This window comes from Euleptes europaea, chromosome 5 (genome assembly GCF_029931775.1).
Source record: "Euleptes europaea isolate rEulEur1 chromosome 5, rEulEur1.hap1, whole genome shotgun sequence".
NCBI lineage: Eukaryota > Metazoa > Chordata > Lepidosauria > Squamata > Sphaerodactylidae > Euleptes > Euleptes europaea.
In genome coordinates this window covers 5,263,879-5,288,983 of record NC_079316.1, presented here as the reverse complement: position 1 = coordinate 5,288,983, position 25,105 = coordinate 5,263,879, and the positions used below count along the sequence as shown (strand labels likewise).

The 25,105-nt window shown below is 46.4% G+C and overlaps 2 protein-coding genes across 2 annotated transcripts; both read left to right on the top strand.

Annotated features, from left to right (window-relative positions):
• The first annotated feature begins 694 nt into the window (after positions 1-694).
• On the top strand, positions 695-8,998 carry DYNLT2B (dynein light chain Tctex-type 2B). Its single transcript, XM_056850233.1, has 5 exons — positions 695-780; positions 3,353-3,486; positions 4,019-4,088; positions 4,757-4,820; positions 8,930-8,998. The coding sequence occupies exons 1-5, from the start codon at positions 695-697 to the stop codon at positions 8,975-8,977; spliced, it is 402 nt and encodes a 133-aa protein (XP_056706211.1). The 3' UTR covers positions 8,978-8,998.
• An 11,454-nt stretch (positions 8,999-20,452) lies between these two features.
• LOC130477833 (fatty acid-binding protein 5-like) lies at positions 20,453-20,993 on the top strand. The gene has a single exon (XM_056849908.1). It carries the CDS (start codon positions 20,453-20,455, stop codon positions 20,816-20,818), a length of 366 nt encoding a protein of 121 aa, XP_056705886.1. The 3' UTR covers positions 20,819-20,993.
• Positions 20,994-25,105: the final 4,112 nt, after the last annotated feature.

The following is a 25,105-nucleotide window of genomic DNA, read 5'->3' as shown; positions in this document are numbered from 1 at the left end:
TTACCCCTTATACCTGGGGCTGCATGTCAATTACATACATGTGCTCTCACATGGTATTGTGCTAGATGCTAACCCTGATATCCTGGGCTTAGCATCTTTATAAGTGCGAGGATGCGGACTGAGCATAAAACATACATTTCCAATACATTTCCCATAGCATACAATGATTTCAGGCATTACAACTTGAGCCAGTCGGATAGTCTTAGCCTACCTCCCAGGGTTGCTGTGAGCATAAAAATAGACAGGCAAACCACATGCAACGCCGTGAGATCACGTAAGATAAAAACGCGTCCTCAAAACACCAGAAGCAACGTTTTGTAGCACAACGCAAGCGGCAAAATGCCTGCTTTAAAAGCGCTGCCCTGCGTGTTGTTTTACGCATTTGCACGTTACGCTTTGATCTGCAAAGGGCAGAGGCTGCTTCCAGTGCTAAAACAATACAGACCAATACAAACGCCCCCCCCCCAAGGGATCGTGCCTCTCTAGCCTTTTTCTATCTCCGCCGTATTAAATGGCCTGTTCCCGTCTCGATGGCTTTTAGCCGGAAGTTCTGAGTGCTTGGCTTGCCGCTCTACCCCTTTGTAACTTTATGGTCCCGCGGCTCTGTTCCCGCCTGGCGGAAGTGGCCGCTGCGGCTTGGGCCGTTGCTATGGCAACAAAGGAGGGCTTCGGGGGCAAGGCCTGGGCCTAAGCTATGGGAGAGCCGGTGTTGACTTCGGTCCTGAAGCCGCCCGGGAGTGCGGGCCGCACCTACAGTCTGAGGCCGGCCTTCCACCACAAGTCAGTCGAGGGGCAGGGTGTGCGAACCACCCCGAGATTTATGTCATTTTAATTGTTAATATTTGGGCGGGGGGGTGTTGCTTATTGTGGATGAGCTTTAATAAATGACACTTTCGGTGTTCAGAATGCTTCGCAGCACCTTATGTTGCTGCAGCCTGCACGACAGCCCTGCAAGGTCGGCCAGTCCCGTCCTCTCCCCCCCCCCCCACCTTCCAGAGAAATTGAGAGGGAGGGACGCTTGGCCAAGCCCACCTAGCAGATGCGTGGCACAGAATGGGATTGCCAAATCCGGATTGGGAAATTCCTGGAGATGTTGGGGGTGATGAGGAGGGCAGGATTTGGCACTTGAGTGGGGTATCATGCCATAGAGCAGCCATTTCCTCCAGGGGGATTGATCGCAGTCATTTGGAAATCAATTGTAATTCCAGGAGCTCTCCAGGCCCCACCTGGAAGGTTGGCACCCCTGACGTTAGAAGTCATTAAAAGGATTCATCAAGGAGACAAGACAGCCGCTATGATTAAGAATTCTGAATAACATGTTCTTAAAATAAGATCCCTGACAAAGAATAATTAATATGTAAAGGGATCAAGTCATAGAATCATAGAGTTGGAAGGGACCACCAGGGCCATCAAGTCCAACCCCCTGCACAATGCAGGAAAAGGGATGGGGGAACTAATCTCTGTTGCCTGGAGACCACTTTTAATCCCAGGAGATCTCCAGCCACCACTTGGAGGTTGGCGATCCTAGAGGGAGAGTTGGCCAATCTCACCCAGCAGACGAGTGGCAGGGCATAGGGTTACCAATTCTGAGTTGGGACATTCCAGGAAATTTGGTGGTGGAGCCTGGGGAAGTTGCCGTTTGGGTAGGGGAGCTAGCTCAGCAGGGCTGTGATGCCATGGAGTTCACCCTTCAATGCCACCATTTCCTCCCTGGGATCTGATTCCTGTAGTCTGGAGATCAATTCTAATTCTGGAAGAACATCAGTTCTCACCTGGAGTTTGTCAACCTTGGGCAGAGGTGAAATTCAAACTCGAGACCTGCAAGGCTCAGGGGCTTAGTCTGGAGGGACTGCATTGGATTGTACTGGTGGCTGCTTTGCCTGTCATTTCTATTACACGTCGATTCCTGTGAGCTACTTTGGAGCCAACTTACTTAGGATGGCCCTGTAAAGTGTGCATTATTTTCTGCCTTTTAAAATATCTATCTTATGCTTATTACTTCCAACAGGAAGAGAGCAAAGCTCATGCTTATAGCATGCTCCGCAGACTCCCACAAGGATCGAAAGTTATTTAGCTTTGGCTGGATCATGCCCACTTTGATTTAAAAGATACTCAGAATCTGATTGTATTTTTCTTCAAAATAGTGTCTGTGACTCTGTTATACTATTGTGCTGATCTGGGGGCAAAATCCAAGTCACGAAATGGCTCAATGGCAATTAATGTTCAAGGCCCAGTGCAGCTGGTGGATGCTGTGTAGACCCTGAGTCTTGCAAAATAAAAGACAAGACAATCTCACAATCTTATAGATGGTGGGTGGAGTGGCTGATCTGAGCTGCAAGTATGCAGTTGGAAGACACGGGGTGCCCTCTGGAAGGCAGAGAGGTTGGGAGTTGGCTGTCGTTGGAAGTTGTGACTTTATTTATTACAATGTTTTAAATCTTGTGGTTTAAGGCAACTTTAGGTGAGGATCCCTTAATCACTGACATTCTAATGCCCACTGGCTACATCCTGTTACCCTGAATTCCTAGTTATCTATGTGCAGAGAGAATGGGTTTGGATTTGCTACGCAGAAGAACTTTTAGTCCATTTATTTATGTAATTAGAAAATGTCTATGCTGCCTCTCCAGAGACCTCCTCAAGGCAGCTTATAATAAAGATAATAAAACAAAACCATTGAAACTCAACCTTTAAAACAAGTGACTAAAAACAACCCAATGCTGTTACCAGGTGCCATCTTGTGCTCTATTCCCATGTGGTCCAGTTGCTGGAGACTGATGTGGGTTCTCTTCAATTTATCAGCAGAGTTGGTTTGCCATTGCCTGCCTCTGCAATTCTGGCATTCCTTGGCGGTCTCTCATTCAAGTACTAACCAGGGCTGGCCCTGCTTAGCTCCTGAGATCTGATATCAGGCTCGCCTGGGCTATCCAGATCAGGGCTTTCTTTCTTTACACCACTGTAAAAACACTGCCCTTCTTTGCTCTTACAGCCTTCCCAAAGATCTTCTGCCCCTCAAACAGTTCTACCTTCTCCTTGCTGCCCCTTATGCCTTGATCACCCTCCCAGAAGACTTGAGTGATGCCACCTCTTTCACTTCCTTCAAATTCCTCCTGAAACTACCCCCTTGCAGGGAAGACTTTCCCAAAATCCCTTTGTTTCCCTCCCTGACTGAAACAGTCTAAGTGTGTTCAGTTAACGTGAACTCTTCCTTCCCTTTGGTGTCTCCTTGATGGCAAAATTAGATCTCAGAGTTCCTTACAGGTCACCTTGTACTCTGTAAAATGCATTGCCTGTTTGATGGCTGGGTACACATCACAAATGCCTAGTCCCCCTGGGTTCTCTTTCCCCCTTTTAGATTCCGCTCTTCTATCGTGAAAGAGTGCATTCATGAGGTGTTAAAGGAGGAGTTAGCTAGCGTGCAGTACAACCCCGAGGAAATCCCCTCCATCACCAAACAGCTGTCAGAGAAAATCCGAGACACCTTGAAAGGTAAGAGGCATGCCTGGGGGGTTCTGCCTTTTTCTTCGTACTTTCTCCATTTCTCTGCCATCAGTCATCATCCTTTCTCTCTCCCCCCCTCCCTCCAGCATAGTGTAGTGGTTAAGAGCAGCGGACTTTAATCTGGAGAACCGGGTTTGATTCCCCACTCCTTCACAAGATTGACAGACTCTAATCTGATGAACCAGGTTCGATTCCCCACTCCTCCACATGAAGCCATCTGGGTGACCTTGGGCTAGTCACAGTTCTCTCCCATCTCTCTCAGTCCTAACTACCTCACAAGGTGTCTGTTGTGGGGGGAGAAAGGGAAGGAGATTGTAAGCTGGTTTTATTCTCCTTAAAAAGTAGAGAAAATTGGCATATTAAAAAACAACTCTTCTCCTCTTCCTCTCACTCGCACACACTCATAGACACAAACCATGGAGTTTTCCAATGAGTCCAACATCTGGATTTGCTATGGGTATCTGGCAGGAGATCTCTCCATTCTTTCTAATTGGTTTGGTTCCCTTCTCTCTGTTTTTAGAAAAAGGATTTCACCGATACAAAATGGTGGTGCAGGTGGTGATCGGAGAACAGAGAGGCGAGGGAGTGAGGTAAGTTCAATTCTTTCTCTACGGGAGGGTCTTGCAAAACATCCTACATTTACAGTTAATCAAATTTAGTTAATGACGAAAAAGCCAGGCGGGGCTTCCCTTGGTTCATTGTACAGCCTGAGCTGAATCCATTGACATTTCCTCTAAAAATAGTTTTGTGATCTGTTGTCAAGTTGTACTCTGTACCAGCAATATCAAAAGTGATTATATCAGGGATGTCAAACATAAAGCCTGAGGGCTGGATCCAGCCCCTTGAGAGCTCTTATCCGGCCCGCGATCCAGCCGAGGCAGCCACGCTCCCCTCCACTCTCAGTCTGGGCTGGCAAGGCATGGCCCGGCCCGACCAAGTGGCATTTATGTCATATCTAGCCCTCGTAACAATTGAGTTCAACATCCTCAGGTTAGATAGCAAATGATATTTGGTGCAACTAATACTATCTTTGTGCAGCAACTGGAGGATAGCTGTCCACATCCTCGCCCAGTTTTTCTTCCTCCAGATGATTACATTCTAATTTTTCTCCAGCTCTTCTCTCACAAATCAGGAGACCTGGGAGAAGGAAATGTTCATTAATTATCCGCTGTGCAATGAATGATGTTCAGATATTGATGGTTGTTACTGGCCGATTCTTTTCCCTTGTTCGCCAATGGTTCCTTGTTTATTTCTTCAGAATGGCTGCCCGGTGCTTCTGGGATGCAGATACAGACAACTATGCTCAAGATGTTTTCATGAATGTAAGTGAAATTTGTGCCCTGACCTGCGTGGCCCAGGCTAGCCTGATCTCGTCAGCTCCTGTAAGCTAAGCAGGATTGGCTCTAGTTAGGGCGTGATGGGAGACCACCAAGAAAGTCCAGGGTTGCTCTGCATAGGCAGGTAATGGCAAACCACCTCTGTTCGTCTGGCCTGGATGTCCCAGGCTAGCCTGATCTTGTCAGATCTCAGAAGCTAAGCAGGGTCAGCCTTGGTTAGTACTTGGATGAGAAGCCACCAAGGAAGAACAGGATTGCTCTGAAGAGGCAGGCAATATCAAACCCACCTCTGTTCATCTTTCCTTGAAAACCCTACAGGGTCAGCATAAGTTGGTTGTGACTTGATGGCACTTTCCACCTCTCAAGTGAAACGTATTCTTGCCATGTGTCATCCCCAGACGAGTATTCAGGAAAAAAATGTGTGCTACCAAGAAGCCAGGCCTCCACCCATTTATAGGATTCTTGTTATTTTGCTGATGACATTAGTCTTCTGTGGACAGTTCACATGAAGCAGGAAACCACTTGCCACTTGTATCAGGAGTGCAATTTGTGTGGTTGCTGACTGCTTTGTATTAGGTAATGTGTGACTTTTCCATGTGCTGAACGTAAGCTGTACCTGCATGGAAAATCCACACATTGCCCAGTTCACATCAGATGGCGACCTCCTGGTTGGGTCTTTAATGGGGACCCCCATGTTCCCGAGAAGTGTGGCTGACACGCTTCTGGTTTGTGAGAACTTGACATCTGATCACTACTGATAAGGCAAAATGCTTCATGTCAAAACATAAGCCAGAAAAGGCAGGTCCCTGCCCCACGGACTGCAACAAGAAAGTGGCAGGAAAGAAAGGGAGAGGCCAGCCTAACAAGGGATGGAAATGCGGCGACCCCTGCCTGGGCTTTGTTTTAGTTCAGTGTGATGCCTAAGGGGCGACGTCTGAGGAAAGAACTTTTGAGAACGATATCAAGGGAGAAAGAGGGAGGTGGCTCGGGGGGGGGGGCACTGAAGAGAATGAGAGACTTTTTGGCAGCTCCTGTACTGTTTGTGGGCAGCCTGCTACTCTTTTCTACTGCTTGTGACAGACTAACACGGCTACCCATCGTGATCTACACATAGATACTATGCACATTAGAACCCTGCTGTTTCCATAACATGAATGTTGGGTCACTGGTTGCTAGCACCTGCTTGGATGCTAGTGGAAAGTGGGTTTCTCCACCCACCCAGCCCGCCACAGCTTTGTGGTGCTTCCGTGACCCTCCTGGTTTTCTCTATCTTTTCCTACAATCTTTACCAGACCTGTTGCTGCAATATTTTGGGGGAAATTGCATCAAAACCGTAGTGGCACTCATGTAGATGGGAAAGTCTGGATCTTCCCAGTCCTACCTACTTCACTATCATTTTCGCTGCTCTAGTCCCCTGCGGCTGCCACTCCCCATAGAGGGCTTTGAAAATTGGCATATCATTACAGCATTGTAATGTTATAATAATATTTCTGTGAAGTTTTCTAAATTCCCAATTTTCACTTTTTAAAAAATGTACATCACTAGCTCCTTTTGTGTAGATATTGTGTGTGTGTGTTAAGTGCCGTCAAGTTGCTTCTGACTCTTGGCGACCCTATGAATGAAAGTCCTGCAAAATGTCCTATCTTTGACCTCCTTGCTCAGATCTTGCAAATTGAGGGCTGTAGCTTCCTTTATTGAGTCAGTCCATCTCTTGTTGGGTCTTCCTCTTTTCCTGCTGCCCTCAACTTTTCCTAGCATGTCTGTCTTTTCCAGTGACTCTTGTCATCTCATGATGTGACCAAAATACGATAGCCTCAGTTTAGTCATTTTAGCTTCTAGGGTCAGTTCAGGCTCGATTTGATCTATAACCCACTGATTTGTTTTTGGTTTTTTTGGCAGTCCACGGTATCCGTAACACTCTCCTCCAACACCACATTTCAAAGGACTCTGTTTTCTTCCTATCAGCTTTCTTCACTGTCCAGCTTTCACACCCATACGTAGTAATAGGGAATATGATGGCATGAATTAATCTAGTCTTGGTGGCCAGAGTCACAACCTTACACTTCAAAATCTTTTTTAGCTCCTTCATGGCTGCCCTTCCTAGTCTCAATCTCCTTCTGATTTCTTGGCTGCAGTCTTCCTTTTGGTTGATGGTGGAGCCAAGGAATAGAAAGTCTTGAACAATTTCAGTTTCCTCATTGTCAACCTTAAAGTTGTGTAATTCTCCTGTAGTCATTACATTTGTTTTCTTGATGTTCAGCTATAGTCCTGCTTTGGCACTTTCTCTTTTAACTTTCAGCAGTAGTCGTTTCAGATCTTCACTATTTTCTGCCAATAATGTAGTGTCATCAGCATATCTCAAATTATTAATGTTCCTCCCTCCAATTTTTACTCCACCTTCATCGAAATCTAATCCAACTTTCCTAATTATATGTTCTGCATATAGATTGAAGAGATAGGGAGATAAAATACATCCTTGTCTGACTCCTTTGCCAATTGGAAACCATTCCGTTTCTCCATATTCTGTTCTAACTGTGGCCTCTTGTCCAGAGTACAGGTTGCGTATCAAAACGATCAGATGTAGATATTACTTTCCTCTTATATCTCAACAATGAAAAGGGCTAGCTGCTCTTCTTTTAAAAAATTAAAGCTTAGAATTCAGAGACCCTGACAGACAGATTGTTATAACATTATAACTCTATAATGGTATTTAAATTGCAAATTTAAAAGAGGTAAAAGCCCCCACCCCAGGAGGCTGCCACTGGGGCAGAAAAATGTGGGAAACATGCCATGCTGAAGCCTTGTTGCCTCTGTGCTGTATCTGCAGCAGCAACAAAGAAGCCACTCAATCCTTTCTCCATATGAAAATGGAGTACAAGATAAATATAAAATTAAATTTGTGTACCATATGATGTTGAGGAAGTGTTTACTGGCCTCTTCCTGCTGTCCTGCTGCTTGGGGAGCTCTGTTGAATCTGCTTCATGCCCAGGCTCAGTCCTGATCAGACTAAGATAGTCCCCAAAACAGCAACCCCACCCCCCAACACAGTTTTTTATGTGCTGTGAAGCAATAGTGTGATCATATGAGCCACGGTGCCGATGCTTCACCTTCATGGTGTGAAAGCCTTGCCGTAGGATACAGGGTGGATGGATGTACTGTTGCATCTTCAATTTGTGAACCAGAATGGGAGCCATCAAAGAGGATAAAAATATTTTTGGCAGTTTTATTGGTGGGGAGAGTCTTGTGCTGAACACAAATGGAACCATGGTAACAGAAGGGATCCTCCATATACGGAGGCAGCAGATGTCTGAATCCCAATGCTAAGAGGCAACAATAGGTGAAAGTTTCGGCCTCTGTGCATGGTTGTTGTCTCTCCAGAGGAACTGGTTGGCCACTGTGTGAGACAGAATGCTGGACTGGATGGACCACTGGCCTGATCCAGTGGGGTTCTTTTTCTGTTCTCATTCTGACCCTACTTTAAGGATTATAATGCAATAACATCTGCAGAATACTTTGACAACTCCAAAGCGTTACATGAATATTTTATTTTATTTATTTAAAACATTTATTAACCACCTTTCTTCCTTACTGAGTTCCAGGCAGCTTACAAACATAGAGAAAACGCATCAAGTCAAATGCATTACAAACAGTTAACCAACATTTAAAACCACTATTCAGGAATGCTACTAAATTTAATCAAAGGCAGTCCTAAAAAAACCCCGTCTTCAACTGCCTCCTAAAGATCAAAAGTGAGAGGGCCGGGTGCACCTCCCTGGGGAGGTTGTTCCAAAATCGTGGGGCTGCCACCAAAAAGGCCCTCTCTCATGTGGCCATCAACTGAGCTTCTTTGATCAATGAGACTGTCAGGAGGGCCTGTGATCTTAGTTCCTGGGTAGGAATGTATTAGATGGTGGCAGTGATAATAACAAGGTCCCCGCTGTCATCTGTCTGCTCATGGGAAGATGTGCGGGTGAGAAGCGACCGCTTGCTAATTGTAAAGCGTTGATCAGACAAGTTAAAGACTCTTGAAGTTTATTTCTGTTCTGCCTGCAGACCTCATTGCTCCCTGATCCTCATTCCTTTCCTTTCCCCAGGACAGCCTCTTCTGTGTGGCAGCTGCCTTCGGCTGTTTCTACTACTGAGGCAGGGAGAAGAGCTCCAGGAAGGAGGTGCCACCATTCCAGAAAGACCCACAAAACCAGCTGCCCTCTGTGCTTCTTCTGCACACCAGTCGACGCTCCTCTGTGCAAAACACACTTGTTTTTTTCATGTGATCTTGTAAAATATTACGGACGAAATTCTGCTGCTGCTTTTAGGCAGGGCCTGGGCACGCTTCGTCAGCAAGTTTTCCTGTGCCAGTCCCGTTGACATTAATAGGAGCTGGGCAGGTCCTATTCAGTTGCGCTTCTGCAAGAGAACTTCCCAAAGGATTGAGCCCAGTCACTGACATGTCACAGATGAACTGGTCTAAAGCAAGGCCAATCCTGACGCAGCCATCACCTGGAATTACCACTTGCAGATTCGCTGTGTACTTAAACTGCTATACAGAATCCCAGTTGGTTTGAATACCCAGAAGACTTCACGAGAAATGTAACATAGGGCACTGTGTAATTTTCATTTTTTAATATATGTCTATATTTCCCCCTATGAGTTTGTCTTGTTGCTGATCCAGCCCTTTAACACACTACGCTGCTTTATACTGAATCAGATCAAAAGTCAATCAGACCAGAAGTCTTGTCTCCTCTGACTGACAGCAGCTCTCCAGGGTCTCAGGCGAAGGTCTTTTATCTCTTTAACTAGAGATGCCAGGGATTGAACCTGGGACCTTCTGCGTGCCATGCAGATGCTCTACCACTGAGCCATAGTCCCTCACCTTCTGCATACCTTTCCATGTTCCACTTTCCGTAAGCAACATGTGAAGCTGCCTTATACTGAATCAGACCCTTGGTCCATCAAAGTCAGTATTGTCTACTCAGATCGGCAGTGTCTCTCCAGGGCTACTCAGGTAGAGGTCTTTCACATCATCTACTTGCCTAGTCCCTTTAACTGGAGATGCCGGGGATTGAACCTGGGACCTTCTGCATGCCAAGCAGATGCTCTAGCACAGAGCCATGGCCCCTCCCCTGAGCCAACAAGCCCCAAGAACTTGCCAGACAAGATTGCTGTTAACCCTAACCCAATGCTTGTCACAGCTGTTCCTTACTCAGGGAAATAAGCTTCCAATCACTCAGTAAACCTAAGCAATAAGACAAGTGATGCCCGTATAAATATTGTATCTTGGCTAAGTCAGGATACCAAATGAAAGCCAGCATTGTGTAGTGGTTAAAGCACCAGAATAGGATCTGGGAAACTCGGGGTTGAAGCCCCACTCTGCCATGGAAGATTGCTGGGTGACCTTGAGCTAGTCAAAGAATCATAGAACAAGGGACCCCCGGGTCATCTAGTCCTACCCCGTGCACTATGCAGGAAATTCACAACTACCTCCCCCCACACCCCCAGTGACCACAACTCTCAGCCTAATCTACCTCACAGGGTTGTTGGGAGGATAAAACAGACAAGAAGAGAACGATAAAGGTTGCTTTGTATCCCCGTTGGGGAGAAAGGTGGGGTATAAATAAGGTAAATAAGTGGTAATGCTCAGCATTTCTGAGCATTCATATAAATTCGTAGGGCTGAAGTAGACACAATGTTGGTGCTTTGTGACTGGAACTCCAGCAGTGTGATTTGCCCTTAACTGCGGCTGTGCTGTGGATCGGGGAGGAGGGCCTTAAAAGCCTTCCCCCTTCTGCCTCACCTGGTCTCTGCAGGTGCTCTTACAGACACAGGTTGGTTGCCAGCCCTATTGCAAGGGAGGCCAGTATTTGAAGCTGCCATTGTGGCCGAGCGATGAACGAGCAAGTCCCCAGAAGGAATCTGACCGGAGCTTCCCAGAAAAGGGTTGCCAGCTCTGGGTTGGGAAATACCTGGAGATTTTAGGGGTGGAGCCTGAGGAGGGTGGGGTTTGGGGGATGGACTTCAATGAGGTATAATGCTACAGAATCCACCCTCCAAAGCAGCCATTTTCTCCAGGGGAAATGATCCCCATGGAGATCAGTTGTAATAGTGGGAGATCTCCAACCCTGGAGGTTGGCAACCCTACCTTAGACAGGCCAGCTCCTTTCAGCCCCCCCCCCCCACTGCCCAATCTGAAGCCTGCGTCTGACCTACCATACAGGGTTGTTGTGAGGGTTAAAACAAGGTAGGGGCTGGGCTTTGAACGTTCTAAATGCAAAGTACTGTATTATGTTTATTATTGGCAGGGGATCGGCAGTGGTCCCAAGTTTGCTTCTTGTCCCTGTCAGATGTTTTATTAATGATACATAACCATCTAAGGCTGGCTGAGGCACTCAGTTCCCCGTGCTGCTGCCAGATTTGAAGCAGGGTCCTGTTCCCCACACTGGACTGCACCACCAACCTCTTTACAGAGTTGTTAGTGCCTGCTGCAGAGCTGTAGAACTCCCTTTTCACAGAGAGTCATCAAACACTGCGCCGCTGAGCATTTCCCAGTTCTAACTCTGGCCAGTCCAAGGCAGCAAGAGGTAAACCAAGGCACAGAGAGTCTGGTTCCATCGGGTTTGTGATGCTACCAGCTGAGAGGTTTGGGGGGTAGGGAATGGCGAGAACTGAGAGCCAGCATAGTAGAGTGGTTAAGAGTGGAAGACTAATCTGGAGAACCAGGTTTGATTCCCCACCCCTATCCATGAAGCCAGTGGGGTGACCTTGGGTCAGTCCCTTTCTCTCAGATGCGCCTACCTCATAGGGTTGTTGGAAGTTTAAATGGGGAAGAGAGAGCCATGGACACTACCTCCTGAGCTGCTTAGCTCAGGATAAAACGTGTGCTCTCTTCTTCCACATATATGTTTCTATTATGGAACAACCTCCCCTGGGCAGTGCATCTGGACCCCTCATTTTCAATCTTTAGGAGACAGCTGAAGATGGTTTTATTTCAGACTGCAGTTGGTTAAGTTTACTAGCAGTCCTGAGGTGTGATTTTAAATTTGGGCTTTTCTGTTTTTAATGTACTTTTTTATGTGCTCTGATCTAGTTTTCTAATTATTGGCTCTCTTAAATTATTTTATATTGTGGGGGAGATTTTAAATGTATTCTTATGGTTCTTAGTTGACACTGTAAACCCCTTTGCGTTCCTTAAGGTAGAAAGATGGCTAACAAATGTTTTAAATATTCTATGATCACATATTTCTATCATCTCATATTTCTATATCTATAAACCTTTCTACATTCCTAGGGCCAGGGATGGATAAAGACATGCTGAGGCCTAACCTATATCAAGTTTAAAAGACCTCATAGCATGAACCCCCCCCCCCCAGCATATTATTTTAACATTGAAATTTAGTAAAATCATAGAGCTGGAAGGGGCCACAAAGGCCATTTAGAGCTTCCCTGACAAGTGTTCGTCCAGCCTAGGGTTGCTAGGTCCCTCTTCGCCACCGGCCATTTTCCCCAGGTGAACTGATCTCTATTGGCTGGAGATCAGTTGTAATAGCAAGAGATCTCCTGCTACTACCTGGAGGTTGGCAACCCTAGTCCAGCCTCTGCTTGAAGACTGCCAGGGAGGGGGAGCTCACCACTTCCCTAGTAAAGTCTTCAAGCAGAGGCTAGATGAACACTTGCCACGGATTCTTTAGGTTGATCCTGCATTGAGCAGTGGGTTGGACTAGATGGCCTGTGTGGCCCCTTCCAACTCTGTGATTCTAAACCAAATCTTTCTTTCCTTGTACATAAATCCAGCTCTGCCTAGGTTTTTCCCCTCCCAGAGAACCCCACCCCACCTATGAGCTGCATGATAGGCCTCCTACCCAACAGGGGGCGTTAATGAAGGGGCCCTGAAGTTCTTGCCAAAGCGCTGGACCAAATTGCAACTGGAAATATCTTGCAACTTCTGAAGGGGCTCTCCCCCCTCCCCACCCATGAACGCTGTCGCCCCCTTGTGGGCTCTAAAGGGGGTGCATATCCAAGAAGAGCACTACCACCGCAGAATCACCCAGAAGTCCTTCCCTGGAGAGGAAAAACTAATTGGCGGCTCTCCCCATCTTTCCCATTAATCCAAATTTGCAATCTGCCCACTTTCGGCTCCCTTTGCCCCCCTCGGGGCACTCCAGTGTGGCTTCCTGATCCTCACCCTACCATGGGGGACAAGCCACGCAAGCACAGCAGGAAATCCAAACGCTGTTTGCTGTGCGAAGCTCGTTTCTCTGGGGCAGCTGAAGGAGATTTGTGCCCCGGATGCTCTTTGCAACCCGTCAGCCCTCTCCAGCCATCGGGGGAGGACTCGGAGTCACGATGGCGTGAGACCCGGGCTCCCTCTCCCACGGCCAGCCACGGCTCAGGCGGTGACCAACAGGATCCAGACCAAGAGGAAGAGGAGTCGGCGACGGTGTTGCGCGTGTCAGATTGGGTAAGTTCAGCCATGACCCTTAGCAGCCATGCCTTGGCCTAGGGCCTGCATCTTGCATGAGCCAGCAAGGTGTAATCTCTGCCTTTCCCTAATCATGGCCTGAAAGTCTGGGCTCAGCCATGGAGGAATGGTGACGAAAAGGAGAGTTCTCTTGAGAATGTACAAAGTGCCCGCCTACACTACAGAGCAGCTACAATTAGCCCTTTGCAAACACGTACTTGAGCCATATTTCAAGTACTAGAACCAGGCCCAGGCTGGACTGGAGTTGCCAACTACGGGTTGGGAAATTTCTGGAGATTTGGGGGTAGAGCTAGGATTGCCATCTCGGGGTTGGGAAATTCCTGGAGATTTGGGGTGGGGTGGAGATTTTGGGTGGGCTGGGGTTTGGGGAGGGACTTCAGCAGGATATAACACCATAAAGACCAACTTTCAAAGCAGCCCTTTTCTCCAGGGGAACTGATCAGTGTTGTCTGGAGACCAGCTGTAATTCTGGGAGATCTCCAGCTACAATCTGGAGGTTGGCAATCCTAGGTGGAGGCTTGGGAAGGCAGGGTTTGGGGAGGGGAAGGACCTCAATGGGGTATGATGCCCTATCCTCTACAGTAGCCGTCCTAGTCTGGAGGCTGGCGACCCTGCTGTAGTGTAATAGCTAAGAGATTGAGCTGTGACCAGGAACTCACCAGTTTGAGTCCTGCCTTGTTAACTTACTTGGAGACAAAATATTGTCGAAGGCTTTCACGGTCAGAGTTCATTGGTTCTTGTAGGTTATCCGGGCTGTGTAACCGTGGTCTTGGAATTTTCTTTCCTGACGTTTCGCCAGCAACTGTGGCAGGCATCTTCAGAGTACTACTTCAGTGTTACTACTCTGAAGATGCCTGCCACAGTTGCTGGCGAAACGTCAGGAAAGAAAATTCCAAGACCACGGTTACACAGCCCGGATAACCTACAAGAACCAATTACTTGGAGACCATTACTCAACCCATTGCCTATTCCTCATCCCCAGCCACAGTATAAGGATCATCATACGGCCACCTGTCAGCAATGATGATTCTATGACCTTAAGCAGATGATGAGAAGGAGGGCATCTTGGCGATCTTCTGGGCATGGAGTAGGGGTCACTGGGGTGTGTGCGGGAAAGGTAGTTGTGAATTTCCTGCATTGTGCAGGGCGTTGGACTAGATGACCCTGGTGGTCCTTTCCAACCCTATGGTTCTATGATTCTATATGGGGGGAAAGTCAGGGTGTAAATGAAGTAAATAAATAAACCTACCTTACATGGTTGCCGAAAGGACTGCAAGACAATGTATGTACTGTGCTTTGAACACCTAAAAACCCTGTGTGCATATCCCATGACCGAAAATCCAGGGATGAATACTAGCACTGAGATTAGAAATCCAGAATTAGAAGTCCAAATTAGAATCTACCCTTGAGGAATTCTCCCAAACTGGACCTAGGAGCTGGGGGGTTGGTCTACAATCCTTATCCATTTGATTCAATCTTTAGCAATTGGTTGGTTATATATCTAATTATAAATTGAGATCTGACGAGATCAGGCTAGCCTGGGCCATCCAGGTCAGATTTAGTCATTACACTTAGGCTAATAAATTAGAGACGCTGATTCAACAAACACCAGGATGATATTTATTCTACCCAAATTTAAGAAAGATCTAGACACACTGACCTACCCTGACCTGGATGGCCCAGGCTAGCCTGATCTCGACAGATCTCAGAAGCTAAGCAGGGTCAGCCCTGGTTAGTATTTGGATGGGAGACCACCAAGGAAGTCCAGGGTTGCTATGCAGAGGAAGGCACTGGCAAACCACCTCTGTTAGTCTCTTGCCATGAAAACCACAAAAAGGGGTAGCCATGAGTTGGCTGTGACTTGACGGCACTTTACACACACACACATAGACACACTGGAATGTGTCCAGAGGAAGGCAACAAAGATGGTGAGGGGTCTGGAGATCAAGTCCTATGAGGAAACATTGAAGGGGAGACTACACTGGGAGATTGCTGAACTTGTTCATTTACAAATTCAGAAAAATGGAAAACCACCCCCAAGGACTGAAGAGGGACATAGGATTCTTATCTTACTACATATGCTAATTGACTGCCCCAAGCATTTTCCTTCCGCTCTCATCTAGCTAATTACATTATGCATGAGTTCCTTCTCAAGACCCCTCCCACCTTTTTTGTGTGTGTGCCATCAAGTCACAGCTGATTTATGGCGATCCCATAAGGTTTTCAAGGCAAGAGACTTTCAGGGGTGGTTTGCCAGTGCCTGTCTCCATTTCACAGCCCTGGTATTCCTTGGAGGTCTCCAATCCAAATATTAGCCAAGGTCCGGGCTGAGAGTGTGTGACTGACCCAAGGTCACCCAGCAAGTGGAGATTTAAACCTGTGTTTCCCAGATCCTAATCCGACACCTTAACCTCTATAGCATGCTAGATTCCCCCCACCTTCTGACTGAGATATAAAGACTCAGAGATCTCCATTCCTACTAATATCTGATGAAAGGAGCTTTGACTCTAGAAAACTGATACCCCAAAAATCTTATTGGTCTCTAAGGTGCTACTGGACTTGAATCTAAATGTTTTCTCCAGGAGAATTAAACTCTAGAGATAAATTGTAATTCCAGAATAACTCCAGGCCCCATCTAGAGGTTAACAACCCTATGACTTCCTTTTGGGGGTTAACTTCTTTTGCACAGATTTTCCAAAACTGAGTCATCAGCAGAGAACTGGAGCCTGCCAGTTCAAAGTCTAATGTTTTATAATAGAGTTTAGTTCAATTAGCATTTTGCAACCCAGCTCTGCTCCTTTGAACTTTTAGCCCAATCAATAAGGCAGTGAGATCAAAAGTGAACTCTTTGCCAGATTGCAGCCATTTTTGCTCATTTAAAGGTTCTGAATTTGAGCAGCTCATATCTAAGATCTTGCAAGCAGCCTTAGTGGAATTGCTTAAACACAGAGTTAAAAGATACAATCATGATTTAGCTTTCAGGCATGGTAACAGGAAGCAAATCAATGTTTTTTTTAAAGAATTTTAGCGTGTGTATTTTAGCCTAAATTAAAATAGATCACATCTCTGTCCTTTCACAGCTGGTCTAAGCAGGACACAGAGTATAAAACTTTAAAGTAACCCCAAAAGCAATTTTTATGTTAATATTTATAGTAGTGCTAGCTGGGTCTGTTCTGTGTCCAATACCCTTTCTCTAAGGTCCAATACTAGACATTATGACTAGAGCTGCCAACCTCCAGGAGGTAGCTGGAGATCTCCCGCTATTACAACTGATCTCCGCTATTACAACTGATCTCCAGGTGTCAGATAGGCTCTCTGCCGGCCCCGGATAAGAAATAAGATGGTTCCCCCCACGGACAAAATGGAGTTTTTGTGCACTCCATTCCTGCCCCTTTTGCACCCGGTCTCCTGACCAAGATCTGCACCTCAATGGAGACCCGCCTGGGTAATCGCTGATCTGATACCGGGTCCCACAAAACAATGCCAGGGAAGATCAGCCAGTTAATGCACGCGTTTATTTTCTGTATGTGTTGCCTTAAGTCGTTACTGGTAGTTCACTTCTGTATTATTTCTTTGTTTCTATAACCTAATCAACCCCATTGTATTTACCCTATATATGTACCGATACTCCCCCATGTCTGTATTCTAGCCTTGTCTCTATGACGTGCTGAACTCGCTGTCTCTTTGAAATAAAACTTTTTACTCGCTGCAACGTCTGGAAAGGAGTTTTCTTTGCAAGGAACGCAATGTGTTGCTGAGGCTTGACACCAGGTAACAGAGATCAGTTCCCCTGGAGAACATGGCATCTTTGCAATGAAGAGTTTTTTGAAAACCCTTTAGCCTTGCAGGCATATAAAACTTGTTTGCTTACTTGTTGACTGAAATTGAACAAACCTAACAAAGCCGCTGTGCTTATGTAGAATTGTACTACTTGTTGTAAATATGTTTTGTCTTGTTACGTAGTCACATGGGTGGTAGTTATACACTGTTGTATTAGTTTGTAGAAATTGAGGTCTTATAAATTTGTAATTTGCATATACTATTGAGCCCAGTGCTATTTGTTCATATTCACTAATTTATTATAGCATAGGTGTTTTTTTCTTATAACCTCCAGGAGGTAGCTGGAGATCCCCCGCTATTACAACCGATCTCCAGGTAACAGAGATCAGTCCCCCTGGAGAACATGGCATCTTTGCAGGGTTGACTCTGCACTGGTATCATACTCAACTGAGGCTCTTCCCCTCTTCAACCCCCACCCTCCCCAGGCTCTACCCCCAAATCTCTAGGAATTTGCCAACCCAAAGTTGGCAACCCTAGGAGGGAGCCAGGGAGTGGGAGCAAGTCAACGAGGAAGCTTTTGGGGGTGTCCATTTATTATATTATTTTTTATATTTATATTTATATATATATATATATATATATATATATAATATAATATAATATATATATTATATATATATTATATATATTATATAATATATATATTATATTATATTATATATATATATAATATTATATATATATAATATATTATAGTATATATATATTTAATATAATATATATTATATTTATATTATTATTATTATTATTATTATTATTATTATTATTATTATTATTATATAGGAGAATTGCAACGCTTGAGGAAAAGCGGGGTCGAAAGGCAATCGATCCATTCTGAAAACCCCCCGGCGGGATGGGGGGGAGGCTGGAAGTTTTACCCCGGAACTTCACTATCGGGCATTAGTTTCCCCGGAGGGACGCCTAAAGGAAGCGGACCAGTGTTGCCGGGTCCCTTCCGGCCGGGTCCGAGTGGAAGCACTTCCTGTTCGGCTCAGCCCCGTTGGCGCTGTGCGAGGGAGTCCCAGAGGCCGGCGACGGGAAGCGGGGCAGCCCGAGGTAGGCTGGAGCTCCGTCGGGGATCGAGCGGGACGTGGCGGGCTGGGGAGGCCGGGCCGGGCCGGGCTAGGCCCTAGAAAGGCAGGAAGCAGAAGCCCTCCGGGGAGAGGAAACGCCCCTTCCCCCCGCAAGACCGGGAGCCTGGAAGGGGTCTCCTTGCCCGGTTGCAGGTCCGGCAACACCGGCCTCCCCCTCCCGGGGTCTCCCAGGTCATCTCTTAAGATCTTGCAAGCAGCCCATGGTGGAATTGCCTCACTCAGAGTTACAAGACACCCTCACGATTGAGCCTTCAGGCGTGGTAGCAGGAAGCAACTTAATGCTGGTTTAGATAATTCACAGTGGGTTAGTCTGTTTGCAGTAGTCAAAAAGGGCAAGAGTCCAGTAGCACCTTAAAGACTAACAAAAATATTTTCTGGTAGGGTATGAGCTTTCGTGAGCCACAGCTCACTTCTGAAGAAGTGAGCTGTGGCTCACGAAAGCTCATACCCTACCAGAAAATATTTCTGAAGAAGTGAGCTGTGGCTCACGAAAGCTCATACCCTACCAGAAAATATTTTTGTTAGTCTTTAAGGTGCTACTGGACTCTTGCCCTTTTTGATTAATGCTGGTTTGTTTTTTAAACTTCGGCATGTTTTACCCCGGAACTTCACTCTCCCTTGCCTCCCTCTTCCCCCAGCCATGATCCTCTGAAAGAGTGGAGGGATCAGGTTGGAGGTTTATGGGGGGAGATGTGAGGGGTTTTTTTGGGGGGAGGGGGCTCACAGTACTTCAGAGGGAGCTGCCAAGAGCCCATTTGGAAATCTGCTGGGTCTGGGGCGGGGAGTCCATGGGATTGCCAGTTTCCAGGTGGGGCCTGGAGATCTGGAATTATTACTTATCCCCAGATTACAGGCATCAGTAGGAGAGGAGCCGTGGCTCAGTGGTAGAGCCTCTGCTTGGCATGCAGAAGGTCCCAGGTTCAATCCCCGGCACCTCCAGTTAAAGGGACTAGGCAGGTAGGTGATGTGAAAGACCCTCTGCCTGAGACCCTGGAGAGCCGCTGCCAGTCTGAGTAGACCATACGGACTTTGATGGACCAAGGGTGTGATTCAGTATAAGGCAGCTTCATGTGTGTTGCCCTGGAGAAAAATGGCTGCTTTGGATGGTTGACTCTCTGGCATTATACCCTACTGAGGTCCCTCCTTTCCTCAAGTCCTGCCCTACTCAGGCTCCACCCCCAATTCTTCAGGAATTTCCCATCCTATTTGGGGGGGCATCCTGTTGTGGGATGTGGGGGCTTTATTAGGGGTGCAGGGTGAGGGGCATTAGACAACTGACAGAGACAGCCCACCCCCAAAACACACACACTCAAACACATGAGTTAAGAAATCAGGTTTGGTTGCAAGGAGAGAGTTATTATGGTGGGAATTGGCAGGGTTTGGAAGTATGTGGCATTCCATTGAAAGGGGCCCATGGAGATAGTGTGGTTTGGGAAGGTGAGGAAAGTTAAGTAGTGGCTATATAGGAAATTTCTAGTGTGGCAGGGGAGTGTCACACATACCAGAGCTAGTACTATGTGACAGGCTAGGATTATAGGGTTAACCTTACTATAAAATGTCCTCTTGATGCCTGGGAGGAATATGATGGGCCATGAGTGGAAAGAACCAAGTGTCATGTGCTAAACTGGAGAGAATAACTAGGGAGGTCTATGAAAATGGGGGCAGGGATGGTGAGGGGTGGGCAATCTATGGAGATCCCCTGAGCATTCACCAAGGGGTCTTTCCTTTGAGCCTGGGTAATGGATTTATTTTCTGCCCTGGCCTGGATGGCCCAGGCTGGCAGGATCTCATCAGATCTTGGAGCTAAGCAGGGTTGGCTGTGGTTAGTATTTGGATAGGAGAATGCAATGCTTGACGGAGTATAAAAACTGGCTGGATTCAACCCAGATCTTATTCATAATTTTACTCCAGCGTGTTTTGTTGTATAACATAAAAAGATAGATAGATAGATAGATAGATAGATAGATAGATAGATAGATAGATAGATAGATAATTTTGTGCCACTCAGTGGTGGCAGATTCTTTACTAGCTGCTTTCTATACTGCCAACCACATTCAATTAAATGGAGCTTTTTAACACAGTTATGAGAAACTGGGGAGGAGTTAGGTTAGAGGTTAGCTTTTGTTGTGGTAATGAAAACCAGAGTTGAGTCTTTTCCCCAGCCTCTCCTTGGGTCGTCCGCTCGGAGCCTTGCAAAGCCCCGCGCCATGGCGAACCTGGATGCCTTCTTGGGCAGATGGTGCTTGGAGTCCAGCAAGGGCTTCGAGGACTTTATGAAAGAGCTGGGTGTGAACATGGCCATGAGGAAGATGGGAAGTATGGCCAAGCCAGATGTTATCATCTGCAAGGACGGAGATATGTTCAAAGTGAAAACAGAAAGTACCTTCAAAACATCAGAATTCTCCTTCAAATTGGGAGAGCAATTCACTGAAGATACAATAGATGGCCGAAAAACAGAGACCATTGTAACATTAGGTGACGATAACGTGTTAACCCAGGTCCAAAAATGGGATGGTAAAGAGGCCACGATAACAAGGAAGGTGGTAGATGGGAAGATGTGGAATGTGTCATGAACGATGTCAAATCTACTCGAGTTTACAAGAAAGCATGAAGACCCTGGTCTACCATTTATATTGGGAGCTGAGTAATGGGCAGTTCAGTTCAAGGCATAAAGCTAGTCAACACTCCATATCGTTTCTCATCTTCATCTCCCCACTTCTTTTTTTAGCATCTTGAAAGAATCAGTACTGTACAGTACAGATGCAATTAAATTTCACATCTGTTATGTATCTTTTGAGAACTATTAAATTTGAAGTATAAGATGTGATCAAAAAAAAGGAAAAAAGAAAAGAAAACCAAGGTTATCCCTGTATTTATTGATGTAGCAGAACACATTTGTTATAGCATAAAATAAGTTAGAAGAATCTGAAGACATTAGGGTTAGGGTTTGTGGAAGCAATAATTAGATAATGTGGTCATTGACATACAAAACCCAGAAAGCTGTGAAATTAGTCTGGCTGCTAATTTTCTGGGGTAACTCCTAGAATCATTTTGTGTGTGTGTGAGTTAAAGCCTATATTGCAGCGTTCACTTTATGGGCTAGGGGCTTCTTCCTCCAATCTGGAAAGTGACAGGTGTGTGTACTCATACACGGAATTTTGCAGATTGTGATAAAAAAGCACAAAAGAGAACAGAAGGGTTGTGAAATTTCTATGCAGACTTTGTGTTGCAGCATCTGACTCTGAAAAGAGACATACTAAGTGAAGGAATGTTTGAGTCCAGCATTGGGAACTAGTTCCTTTCAAAGAAACATTGACCTTCTCTTCTGGGGGGGGGTCTACCTTGACCCCTTTGGAATTCTGCTGCCCTCACCTTGGTCTCTTTCCTGTGCTTTGATTTGAGAGGCAACTGTGGAACGGTTCCTCCAGTCCAGTCAGTACCTGCTATTTCGGTTTTGCATGTCTTTCTTTTGATCATGGTGAGCCCACACCCTAGCATAATCTGATAGCTTTTCTCCCTGAGAATAAAGGTCTCTCCAGGGATGCAAGCTGCAAATGCTCTTTGTTCCACCCTTTGATCTTTTGAATGCCTTGGGGCAGGCCAGGGGTGGACAGAGGTGACCTAGCCAGGGAAGGAGACGGCTGCTGTTGCTTCTCTCTTGCCTCCCCCTCCCCCATCTGAGTAGTTTCAAGGAACACAGATTGATGGGGAACAGTGAGGGGCTGCATGAAAACTGGATGAAAACCACTTTCTGGCTGGGAGATTTGAACTTCTCTGCTCGAAGCTGCCTGCAGGTAAAACTAGTTCCATGTCAGGGTCTTTGAATGGAAGGTGCAAGTGGTTGCCCCCTCCGTGGCGATAGTTCTGACCTGGTGTGCAGATATCTCAGAAGACAGGACAGATATGAAACAGGCTGTAGCCATAGAAAGCGCAGCCACTTCTTAAGAGAAACAGAGCGGCAGTGTATTCTGGTAGAGATGTCCATATTTTCCTGTAATGGTAGAAAGTGAGCTGCATGGGAACAGTCTCAGTCTATACATTTTAAAATCCTGCGGCAGAATTCCAAAGGGGTCAAGGAGCTCAGATTGGCATATGTTGTGTCTCCCCCTCCCATTTAGTCGTCACAACACCCTTGTGATGTTGAGCAAGAGTGTGACTGGCCCAAGCTCACCTAACGGTCTTTGTGGCTAAGTGGGATTTGAATTCAGGTCCCCCAGGGCCTGGTCTAGCACTCTGACCAATGCACCGCAATATTAAAATGTGTAAGTTGCTCAAGGCTTCACAGTAAGTCCATTGGCAAAGGAGACACTTGGACCTGGATCCAAGTCCACCCTGCAGTTTGTTGAACCAAACTGGCTTTAATCTAGCTGCTGATTTGAAAAAAAAAATGTATGCCAGCCTTGCAAATATTTATTAGATGACTACCAGCGTGGTGTAGTGGTTAAGAGCGGTGGTTTGGAGCGGTGGACTCTGATCTGGAGAACCGGGTTTGATTCCCCACTCCTCCACATGAGTGGCGGAGGCTAATCTGGTGACCTGAATTTGTTTCCCCACTCCTACACTCGAAGCCAGCTGGGTGACATTGGACAAGTTACAGTTCTATTGAGCTCTCTCAGCCCCACCTACCTCACAGGGTGTCTGTTGTGGGGAGGGGGAAGGGAAGGTGATTGTAAGCTGGCTTGAGTCTCCCTTAAGCGGTAGAGAAAGTCGGCATATAAAAACCAACTCTTCTTCTATCCCTAACCCCTGCTCTGCTCCCATCCTGGTGGCTAAGCAAAGTATTTGTATTTCCCCCCTGTTTCCACTGCTTTCCTTCTCTCGTATCTAGCATATTCACAGGCAGTGCTAACTTGCTCCAGCTGAGTTGCAAACTGCATCACCAAGTCACATGGGAATTTTTCTCCTGTTAGACCCAAAAGGTGATAGAATTGGTTACAAATGCAAATAAGCCATCACGATACAGGTACTGTTGTCTGTCTAAACATAGGTCAAGTTGTGTTCTCGCTTAGGTCAAGTTGTGTTCTTGCTTAACACTCCTAGGTTGTCAAAGCTGAGTGGTCAAAATGAGTGTGTAAAGTGCCCTCAAGTCGCAGCTGACTTATGACAACCCCGTAGGGTTTTCAAGGCAAGAGACTAACAGAGGTGGTTTGCCATTGCCTGCCTCTGCATAACAACCCTGGACTTCCTTGGTGGTCTCCCATCTACGTACTGACCAGGGACAACCTTGCTTAGCTTCTGAAATCAGGCTAGCCTGGGCCACCCAGGCCAGGGCTTTCATCTCCATACTAAATGGCAAAATTCCATCTTCCTAACAGTTATGCATGTGGCTGAAAAATGTTCCTGTCGACTGCATTTGCAGCTTCAGTGTTGTGCTTGAATGTAGCCTGGACTGGAATTATGCCAAGGGTGTGGGGCTTAGAATGGTCAGGCTTTCCCTAACAGCCAGAGCCGATTTCCTGTTGCTGTATCGACATAAAGGTCACATTTCCTTGTATGTCAAAAGGAGTTTGGCTAGTTTTTACTACCATTTTTGTGGCTTCTTGTTAGGTTAACAGAACAGCCATCACCTGTAGAAACTACTTTTCTGATTCTTGGCCACTGATGTGGCTGTTTTTAATATTAAAAAGCCCCTGTGCATACCTGCCTCATCCATTATTGTTCCTGTAGACCTGCAAAAAATGTTAAGGGCCTAAGACAAGTTGTCTGATAAATTTTCTTGAACTCACAGTCTTGGAGAAGTTTTTCTCTGCTTCTCGCTATTACAAGCCCTGTCAGGGCTTACTTAGAATACTGCAGTGTCTACGTTTGCGGACTCAATAGTTATTTACTCCATTTATATCCTAACCTCTCCAATGGGGACTCAAGGTGGCTTACATAATTCTCCTCTCCTCCATTTTATCCCCCCCAACAACCCTGTGAGGTGGGTTAGGCTGAGAGAATGTGACTGGCCGAAGGTCACCCAGCAAGCTTCCATGACAGAGGGGGGATTAAAATCTGGATCTCCCAGATCCTTGTCCAGCACCCTTTATATGGCTGCAGGGGAATCTGGACTGGAGTCTCTCCCACATAGGTTTGCCAACTTCCAGGTGGGGTCTGGAGATTCCCCAGACTTACAACTACAGAAATCATTTCCCCTGGAGAAAACGGCTGCTTTGGAGGGTGGCCTCTGGGACATTATAGCCTGCTGTGATACCTCTCCCTCCCAAACCCTGCCTTTCCCAGACTTTACTTCCAAATTTCCTGGAATTTCCCAACCTGGAGTTGACAACCCTACTCCCATAAGAAATGCCAGCGCACCAGTCTCTTAAGGAAGGAGAAGTGTGGCAAGGAGGCATGCAGGGAGTTTGGGAAGGAGGGCGGCATGCAGGGAGGGTGTTGCTGTATCGACCGTTGTTAAATGGTTCACATTCAACCTTTCCAGCCATCTGGGTTCTCTATTTTTTCCCCTGGGGAAATAATCAATTCTCCATATGCTGGGATCAGCCTAAGCAAGCAGCTAGTAGAATTTGAGGCTTAGGCGTGGCTTTGCCTTAGATGCGTGTGAGTCAGCAAAGGAACGATTGCAAAATTGGCACCGTCTTGTACCACATGGTGCTGGCATGCAGCTGACCTAACAGCTCGGAAATAGAGAACTGCCCTGTCTTAGAGGCAGAACAGAAAGTTCTGGAATGCTCCCACGTTTACAGGGTACTTATGATTGTGGGCTGAGCAACCGGCTGCGTGCCTTGAGTTCACATCTGCCTGGATACCTTGCTCCTTGGGGCTGCACGTATGCAAAGGGACAGATCTATTTCCCTTCCCCCGACCCTGTTAATCAGTAGCAAGGTTTTCCTTCCCTAGCTTCTCAGCTTCCCTTATCT